Genomic DNA, 10,000 nt, shown 5'->3' on the forward strand with positions numbered 1-10,000 from the left:
CCGCGTGGCTCGGGTCCCTGGCGTGCACCGCGAGTCACTGCAGAGCCCAGCCACAAGGCCTGAGCTGAGCGCGACACTTCAGTTAAACTCTTCTTTTCGTCCCCATGTGAGATATTGGTTCAGTTGAGGAATGTGTATTCTTTAGATGAAAAATAGTGTTTAGCGAGTGACTCTCTCTCTCTCTCTCTCTCTCTCTCTCTCTCTCTCTCTCTCTCTCTCTCTCTCTCTCTCTCTCTCTCTCTCTCTCTCTCTCTCTCTCTCTCTCTCTCTCTCTCTCTCTCTCTCTCTCTCTCTCTCTCTCTCTCTCTCTCTCTCTCTCTCTCTCTCTCTCTCTCTCTCTCTCTCTCTCTCTCTCTCTCTCTCTCTCTCTCTCTCTCTCTCTCTCTCTCTCTCTCTGAAATGTGTCGCCGGACCTGAAAGTGCCAAGTTTGTACCACTGTTGAAATCATGGCTTCATCCTGAATAGTGAGGGCATCCAACCGTGTACTGCAGGGCATCAACCAAAAGCGTACATGTTCAATTCAGCAGTCAGTCACCTCTATAAAATTCACTACGGCGATGGACTCGAGGGGCCAGTTTCACAGTTCCCCGTGATGGGTTAGTAAGCTCCTAAACCAATACCAGAGCCTTCGAAATTTCCTTGTATAGTGTCTGGGGTTTGTATTTAAGTTCACAAATTTGATGAAACTACACAGAAAAAGTCTTGTGTATTTAGTGTGGCATCGAAAACCTCACTGTTTTGGATTGTATGGGATTCTGTAGTTTGGTTCGGGCTGTTACGAAGACACTGTGTTGGACTGTGAAATCGGCTCAAGGTCGTGAAGGACTTGCGTATTTCTGTTAAACAACTAAACTACGTTGTTACTCCTGCTTCCGGCTCCTTGATAATAAGAATAAATAACAGGGAGCAGCCCATCCGTATGCAAAAGGGCGTATCGCTTTGGCTTGCTGTATACCATTAGGACAAATATGGCCAGAAGAGTCGGTAAGGGACGAAATAAACTGTGCCCAAGATTTCACTCTATAAGCTGCTGTCCTTGATTGAGGAGTGAGGGGGGAGATAAGGAGATAGATCGATAGGTAGATAGATGGACAGATAGATAGATAGATAGATAAATGGACAGATAGATAAACAGGCAAATATAGAAGTGAGCGGGAAGTAGGATAGATTACCAAGGAAAAAAAGGAAAAAAACATGATTACAGTCAGAGGTAGAGGTCGGGGTTTGGAGCATTGTAAGAGGAGGTCCTGAGGAAAGGGAGGGTGGCTGTATGTAAATGTAGATAGATAGATAGATAGATAGATGGATAGATGGACAGATAGACAAACAGGCAAACGTAAAAAGTAAAAAAACATGATTACAGTTAGAGATACAGGTCGGGGTTTGGAGTACTGTAAGAGGAGGTCCTGAGGAAAGGGAGGGTGGCTGTATGTAAATGTAGATAGATAGATAGATAGATAGATAGATGGACAGATAGACAAACAGGCAAACGTAAAAAGTAAAAAAACATGATTACAGTTAGAGATACAGGTCGGGGTTTGGAGTACTGTAAGAGGAGGTCCTGAGGAAAGGGAGGGTGGCTGTATGTAGGGAGCGTCATGCCCCCACCGCCACCTCCCTGGGACACCCGACACGGCCCAGCGCTCCGGACCTGCTGGAGCGAGCGGCTGACTGGTTTGTTGTGCACGCTTGGCCGCTGATCAGAGGCAAGGTGACTCTGCCCTGCCCGAGAGTGCCTGCCCTCATGGCTGGCTTGCGTAATGTGGACAATACCCACCACCCGCCCGCGTCGACCAGCACTTCAAGTCGCTTTTATTTAATCCCTCTCCTTTATATTTTACTTTTCTTTCTTTCTTTCTTTATCTTTTACTCAGAGGCACTACTTGAGGTGTAAATGAGTCACCATCGTATCAGGGAATTCAGATTAGGTGATGATGGTGATGCTATTATTATTATTATTATTATTATTATTATTATTATTATTATTATTATTATTATTATTATTATTATTATTATTATTATTATTATTATTATTATTATTATTAGTAGTAGTAGTAGTAGTAGTAGTAGTAGTAGCAGTATTAGTAGCAGCAGGAGCAGCAGCATCATCTCACAATTATTACACTTATTATCACACATTTCTTAAAACCCTTCACGTGGTCAGGTGGAGCAATGGTCGATATCCTCGGCTTAAGCTTAGAAGTCCTTAGGTGGAGACGCTTCGGAATGACCTTATTTTACGCCGTTTCCTCGTTTCCACTCAGCGTAGACTAAGGACGGATTTTCGTCAGTGTGTTGTGACTTCACTTTCTGGTGAAATGGGGCCACATTGCAGTGGTTACAACTCAAGCGTGGGCAGGTGCTGCCTCTGGCTGGCCCGTGGCTCAGACCGAAGCATGGCCATGGAGCTGCTCGGCCACGAAGCGTTATGACCAACTCCAGCCCAATTATACTTTGCTGTGTAGTAGCTCGCGGGAAAAATATGGATCAGTTAATGCTACTACAACAACAAATACAACAGAACAAGTACTTTTACTACTACTACTACTACTACTACTACTACTACTACTACTACTAATAATAATAATAATAATAATAATAATAATAATAATAATAATGATAATAATAATAATTATCATTTTAATAAAAAAAAAATAGGAACAAGAACATTGGGGAGCTAAAGCCTGCGTTGATGCCCATTGCTCCAGCCGGCGACAACTTTCTCGACGCTTCATGGAAACTGTCGGCAGTGTTGGCACGAGCACGCTGCAGACAAGGAAGCCACAAACAAACAAACAAGGCAGCAGCACTCCGGAAGGTCAGCTGCCGCGCTCACCTGTCCCTCCCACCGGGCTACTGCGGCGCAAATAATTATCATGATCTCGGCAATTTTCTCGGCCAGATGTTTTTGTGTTGATGAGTATTACACCACCACTAACAGAAGTGCGATGATTTTGAATTTTTCGATCGAAAAATTAACACGAGCGAAACTGAGGGAATTTTAGCGTGTTATAAGAAATGCGAGAAAATGTTATTATATATTGTTTTCTTATGATTTTATTATTGGAACAGTTTTGTATATTTAATTTGAGTTTATGGCATACGGAAATGTGTCCTGAAGGCGGTGGGAAGCTCTCTTTTTATAAACATGTAGTAGCTCAAGGTCAAGAAAACAAAAGATCGAAAATGCCCGCTATAGCACCGCACTGTTAAAAAGATAGTGGGAGTATTACTTAGACGCAGTCACATTCGGCTGGAGAGGGGTCTAAATACTCCCCTCTAAGTTTCAAATCGTTAGGAATCGGAAATAAAGCCTGTTCCAGAGGATGTTCCAGAATTTATCAGCGATAGGGATGAAAGAATTAACATACATGGTTGACTCTTGCAAAAGGACAGTACAGGGGTAAACTAGAGTAGAAATTTGTGTACAGCAGGGCCGCGGGAGGGATGGAGGCAAGTATGCAGATAGCAAATTAAAAAGTGGAGAAAGCATGACAATATCGATCGATAGATAGATAGATAGAGATAGAGGCAACTTTGCAAAGGAATTACTGAGGTTGAACATTGCTAGGACGAGGAGGAGAGCTAATGAGACGTAAAGAATTTGACTCTACTCTGTTCAAAAGGGCTATGTTACATGGAAACCCTCTCCCCACACACACGAGATGCATATTCCATACGAGGGCGGACAATACCCTTGTTGACGAAAATAACTGGTAAAGACGATACTGAACATCGAACGTTGAGGTAGCTGATTGAGCAAGAAATGACATATGAAGTTTAAGATTTTGCGTTAAGGATATTGTAGAAAACGGTGTAAGTTGTGTGTTAGCAAGAACAGGAGGAAGATGTCTGGATGGCTGAATAGAGTTGTTAGGTGGAGAAATTGAGTTTTTGGGACACAGGACACCAAGTTACTTTTGTCTCATTCAGAAATGATAGCAAGGTCACAGGGTATAAGCTTTCTGTGGATTCCAGTCTTGAGTTGTATAATATCTGTTGGGTGGTAAGGAAGGTAAAGTTGGGAGCATACGCTATTAGCTGTGCGTGGCAGCGGTGCTCATCTCCGTACCATTAATTAACTCTTGAGAGTGTAGTGGGTGAAAACCCATGAACCTGGGACGCAGGGGCAGTGAAGCATTCTGGTTACTACAATGCACCTTCCCCAAGTTTCCCTGCAGGTACCCATTTAGCGACCATCTCGAAAAGAAGGATGAACAACTATAGTCAATGGGATGCGCGCCAACTGTCAAAGCCGTGATTCGAATTCAGGCCCGAAGATTTGTAGTTAGGCACGCTAACCACTGCATCACAGAGACTCTGTTGGGGGGCATGTCCCATTGAAATGCTGAGTAGCAGTCGAGTCATTGCCATAATAGTAAATGGGATAAATATATATATATATATATATATATATATATATATACATACATATATACATATATATATATATATATATATATATATATATATATATATATATATATATATATATATATATATATATATATATATATATATATATATATATATATATATATATATATATATATATATATATATATATATATATATATATATATATATATATATATATATATATATATATATATATATATATATATATATATATATTATTATTATTATTATTATTATTATTATTATTATTAGTAGTATTAGTAGTGGTGGTAGTAGTTATAGTAGTAGTAGTAGTAATATAGTAATAGTAGTAGTAGTAGTAGTTCTCCAGTATCCTAGTCTATAGTAGTACCAGTATTCCAAGCCACTAATAGGGGCGCTGTCAACATCTCCAATATGGACTATGAAGCCACAGTGGTGGAGAGTGACATTAGGGTGGGTCGGGAGTGACTTGAGTAGGGAAGGAAAGGGGGATCTAGACGTAATAGATGATAGGTGATTTAGTGTCAGGTAGTATTAGTGATATGGTTGGATGCCACAGTCATTAGCGAACAGAGTTGGGGCTAATGACCTCCAAACTATGAAGCCCTCCATGATTATGTGTCGGGAAAATAAACATGGGTGGAGGTATCATTTATGTAGTAGTAGAAGTAGCAGTAGTAGTAGTAGTAGTAGTAGTAGTAGTAGTAGTAGTAGTAGTAGTAGTAGTAGTAGTAGTAGTAGTAGTAGTAGTAGTAGTAGTAGTAGTAGTAGTAGTAGTAGTAGTAGTAGTAGTAGTAGTAGTAGTAGTAGTAGTATAGCAGTTGTAGTAGTAGTAGTAGTAGTAGTAGTAGTAGTAGTAGTAGTAGTAAAAGTAATAAGAGCAGTGATAAAGAAAGTAATAGCATTGACTCCACAATGAGCTTTTTAACTCCGGAGACAGTGAACCCAGGATTACGTTTGTTTAGTAGTGGGGAAATGTGAGAGACACATTGCTTACAACCGATAACATAACGGGGCCAAAGAACTTGTTAGAGCTATGTTGACTGATATACGTGTTTTGGTAACGAGCTCTCGAGGAGTTAGTGGACAGATGAGGCTATTTAGCAGAAGCTGTCGCCACCATCCTGCGGAGGGGACTCAACCCCAAGCTAGATCGTGGTGCCAGAGTAGCCGGGGATGCTGGCTTTCTCTTAATTAAGGGGCATATCCCGTACCGCGCTGAAGACCATGTAAAACAGAAACCAAAGGTGTTAAGAAGGTTATACATATTCGTGTTTCGTTGTTGTTGTATTTCGAGTCTCTCTCTCTCTCTCTCTCTCTCTCTCTCTCTCTCTCTCTCTCTCTCTGTGTGTGTGTGTGTGTGTGTGTGTGTGTGTGTGTGTGTGTGTGTGTGTGCGCCAAGGAAGTTAAGTAACCTTCATAGGTGTGTGCACAGTGCAGGTCGGCGGCACGCGCGGCACACGCTGCCTGACGTGGTCTGGGTGACTGTTGATTGATGGGGATGTGACGGTGGCTTGAACGGCGTTATTGTCTATATTCTTGGCACTCTTCTCCAGTTTCATGATGTTTTATTGTAATAGATGTTCACTGGCTTGAACACGAAATATATTATGTTTTGACATTGAGGCACCAACTCAGTACAGGTGGATGGGTAACTGCCTTTGTTTGACTACTCCGGTACAGCGGGTTTGTAAGCACTCTGTGCACAATCCAGCAATTCACCAAATCGCGTTCCTTTATCTAAACGTCTTTTGATTACACACACACACACACACACACACACACACACACACACACACACACACACACACTCACACACAGTGTATTACTCCGCCTTTGACTCGGCTACGACTCCCCCAAAAGTGGCCCGTGACACTCACAACATGCGGTGTTCCTGGCGTGTCCCGGTTGCAGCACAACGCCCTGCTCACGCCACGGGACGTGCAGATCGATTAGGCTGTAAGTCATTCATGTCGCTGCCCATCATGACAGATCATTAACCATCACGTACAAGTGGAAAATAAAATGATATATATAGGCGTGGAGTTACGAAGTCACCACTCCTCTGGCCTAGAAAATGAAAAATATATCACACCCAGTTCACAGATCGAGACGCGCTTACGACCCGGCCTTGATACAAGAGCACAAGCGCCATGAACCCAAAACCTAACTGTGACCGTTCTGATTATTAAGTTGTTTGACGTGCCGTGCGCATCCCACTATGGATGGGGAGGGGGGAGGCAAGGGTGCCAAGCCTTGCTCCCGGAAAGGCACCTCCTACAGTGCGGTCGCGTCACTTTTTGCTTCCGAGTCTTTAACCTTGATCAAATTTACCAAGATGTTTCTTTGAGAGCTGTCTTGTCGATCATGGTATCTTCGCGGTGGCCTTGCTGACCCCCACTCTTCCCTGCAAGGTCTTCACACGCTATATAGTGCAGAGACCGCGCGGCGAGAGGAGCCTTTGCTGGCTAGTAGCGGTGACGGTGGCGGGTCTCGTGCGGCACCCTGAGACACTTCTCGCTCCCCGACGTCTGCAGATCCAAGAACATTGGAAAGTTTCGTTTAGTCGGCGCAACATCTGTGGTCATATACCGGAGACAGAAGGGAATGAATTATAGAAGGGAACAGATCCCATGAAACGGGACACAACCCCCGAATAACACCTGGTACCCATTCACTGCTGGGTGGACAGGGGCGTAAGGGTATCGGAAAAGCCGCTCAAATTTTTCCACTCCGCCCGGGAATCGAACCCGGGCTCTATCGGTTGTGAGTGCAGATCCAAGAAGATTACCATTATAACTATAGTCTCTTTGGTGGAGTCCTAGAAGAGAAGTGTGTGTGTGTGTGTGTGTGTGTGTTAACTGTTCGTGGTGGGCAGTGCATGCATCTTGTCGCAAGATCACCACACCTCAGCTACAGCATGACAACGGCGCTTGACTGTGCTTATGCATACGGCGATCACATAATGCGGACAACTCAATGAGCATATCAGAGAACTACTCGTGTATCCGAAACACTGGCCTGAGACCGTCGGGTAAGAGAAGCTACCTTACTTGACCGGTGTGCTATTGGTACATTCTAATTAAAACCCACTGAATAAGATATACTTCAGTATCGTATTGAACTGACTTCGTTTTCTCTTATAGATATCCCGTTTTCTTCCACAGGTGATATTGTGAGAGCTATGCAGGCATCCAAAGAACCACACGACCCCTTTCCCTGCCCCTCTGTCCTATGATCTTCCTCTCTGTTTTCCACGCTAGTCCTCTGTCACTCACGCTCACGTCTGCTGCAGTGCCCATGACCTACTTATGTTCCCAGTCCTCTGAGAAAGACTCGTTTGCTACCTACACACCTGCACCTCCCCATCTGGACAGGGGAAGGCGCTCTACCTATAAGGCACCCAACCCTTACATTATCAGCACAGGCTGCTCACCACTTTACTTTGACTTTCACCGCACATACATTTCCCTATCTTGAAAGGCCCCAACTCTTCCCCTGCCCTTTCTGTGCCCCTCCTACGCCTTCTCCCTTGCCGCGTGCCCCCCTCACCTTGCCAGCAGCGGTGAGGGGCCAACTGAGCCATGGAGGGACAGTCGCCAGTCGAGGTCGGGAGACAAGCGGGTGTGGACGCAGGCGAGACGGGGATATGCCGAGCCACCAAACAAAATCATCAACAGCAACAAGAACAGCTGCGGTACTGTCTGGAAAAGGAAGTTGAGTATCTGAACGAAGACGACGAAGAAGATACCTATCCAGACGACATGACGGCCGGCAGTGGCATCAACAACAACCATCGGGCCTCCTCCGTCTCGCCTCAGGATGGCTCCATGAGCAGAAAGGTGAGGGCATGAGAGGGCAGGGAGGGAGGGAGCATGCAGGAACAAGGGATGAACAGACTGGAGGGAGGAAAGGAGGAAGGAAGGAAGGAAAGGGAGGAAGGAAAGGGGAAAAGATAACGGGTTACAAGAGAGGGAAAGAGCGAAAGAAGGAAAACAGTGACAGAGGATGGCGACAAAGGGAAGGAGAAAGAAGGAACGTAGGAAGGAAGGAAGAAAAAACGCAATGACGGCGGGAAGGGAATGGCAGAAGGAGAGAAAGAAATAGCGGGGTGACAAGAGAGAATAATAAGGAAAAGAGGAAAGCTAGAAGTCAGGGGCGGGATCACGGTGAAAAAGAAGAAAACTAAGAAGGGAAAGAAGGAAGGAAAGTAGTATATAAGGGTGGGTATATTAGGGTGCAACAAGTGAAGAGACTCGGAAAAGGGTGCAGAGGACAGACGGGGAGTGACGGGGATCGGGTAGAATAATAATCACGTGATGGGACAGAAGAGAAAGAAAAGGGCTGTTGTAGAAGACAGAGGGGGAAAGGAAAGCGAGGAAAGAAGGAGAGATGAAGATATGGCGACTATTAGGATGGGGAGGGCACGGGTGGAGGGACTGAAGGGGAGAGATTGATGAGGAAGAGTTAGGGGACATTGGGGTAGGAGAGGAAGATAGGGAAATAGTGGAGAGGAAGACATGAAGAGGGAAGTAAATAGGAGGATGGAGGGAAGATAATAGGGAGGATAAAGGAAGAAAAACAGCTGGGGAGTTACGAAGATGGGACAGTGAAGTGGGAGGGGGCGCAAGGACAAGGAGAACATGGGGTGAAAGGGGGTGAGGAGGGCTGTAGCGAGGAGGGCATGGAGGGATGACAGGGGGGCAGTGAAGAGGAGAACAAGGGGGCGAGGGCAGGGAGGGCAAGAGTGGGAGAGGGGGGCAAGGACAGCTGGAACAGGAGAGTGGGAGGAAGGCAGAGACGAGTGTGAGAAGGGAGACACGGAGACAGCAATGAGATGTAAAGGAAAGCAGTGACGGTAGGGAGAGCCAGGCAGTAACGGAGAGGACAGGGGAAAAAGATGATAGACAAAACCAAGAGCTGGCTGGTCCCCCACTCGGCCTTCTGCTCATCCCCGCCGCCCCACCCCAGCACGCCTCGAGGTTGGGATGCCTGATGTGCGTCGGAGATCAGGCAGACAAAGGTACCTCAGCTCCCTTATTTTTGTTTTATGCATTCACTTCACGCTGCTCCCCATTTTCGTAGCTTTCTCTGCCCGAGAAAACGTGGCCGTGTGGAAGAGTTGGGCGCAGTTGGTGGGCACTTTTGAGGGGTTTGAGCAGCATCTTACGTGTGCAGGGAGGGTGGGTGGGCGGGTGACGCAACAGGTCCAGCAGGTGCGACGTGGTTATTAAAGTGAGGAAGAACACCTCACCCACCGACCATATCACGAGCCCGGCCTGCGAGGGAGGGAGGGAGGGAGGGAGGCAAAAACTATTGGTGTCTAGCCTCTGCCGTGCTGTCCGGCGCACCATGCACCATATACATAGAGTGGCGCTACCAGTGATGGAGATGTGCGCCCCTGCCCACTCGGTGCCGCTGTGGTGAGAGGGGGCGGCGACATGGGGGCGTTTAGTGGGAGACGTTGCGCATATCATAATTAATTTGCCTATTCTGGAGGCATGTAATGAAAGGCGCTCATATTAGTTTCCTGTATATGGGCACACACCTTCTGTTCTTCTGCTGACCTTCAACCTCCCTCTCATCACCTTCCTGTCT

The 10,000-nt window shown here is 45.7% G+C and overlaps 1 protein-coding gene across 2 annotated transcripts in view; it reads left to right on the top strand.

Moving 5' to 3' along the window:
* Positions 1-10,000, top strand: part of LOC127009683 (transcription factor HES-1-like) — a 13,586-nt gene that overhangs the window by 681 nt on the left and 2,905 nt on the right. The window contains exons 1-2 of one of the 2 annotated variants that reach the window (XM_050883003.1): positions 7,033-7,436; positions 7,570-8,244. In XM_050883003.1, the coding sequence (XP_050738960.1) occupies positions 7,987-8,244 (258 nt within the window). In that variant the 5' untranslated portion in view covers positions 7,033-7,436; positions 7,570-7,986. Of the gene's footprint in view, positions 1-7,032; positions 7,437-7,569; positions 8,245-10,000 lie in introns of those variants that run through there. The other variant, XM_050883002.1, reaches the window with a different exon arrangement.

The sequence above is a fragment of the Eriocheir sinensis genome, chromosome 41, assembly GCF_024679095.1.
Source record: "Eriocheir sinensis breed Jianghai 21 chromosome 41, ASM2467909v1, whole genome shotgun sequence".
Classification (NCBI taxonomy): domain Eukaryota; kingdom Metazoa; phylum Arthropoda; class Malacostraca; order Decapoda; family Varunidae; genus Eriocheir; species Eriocheir sinensis.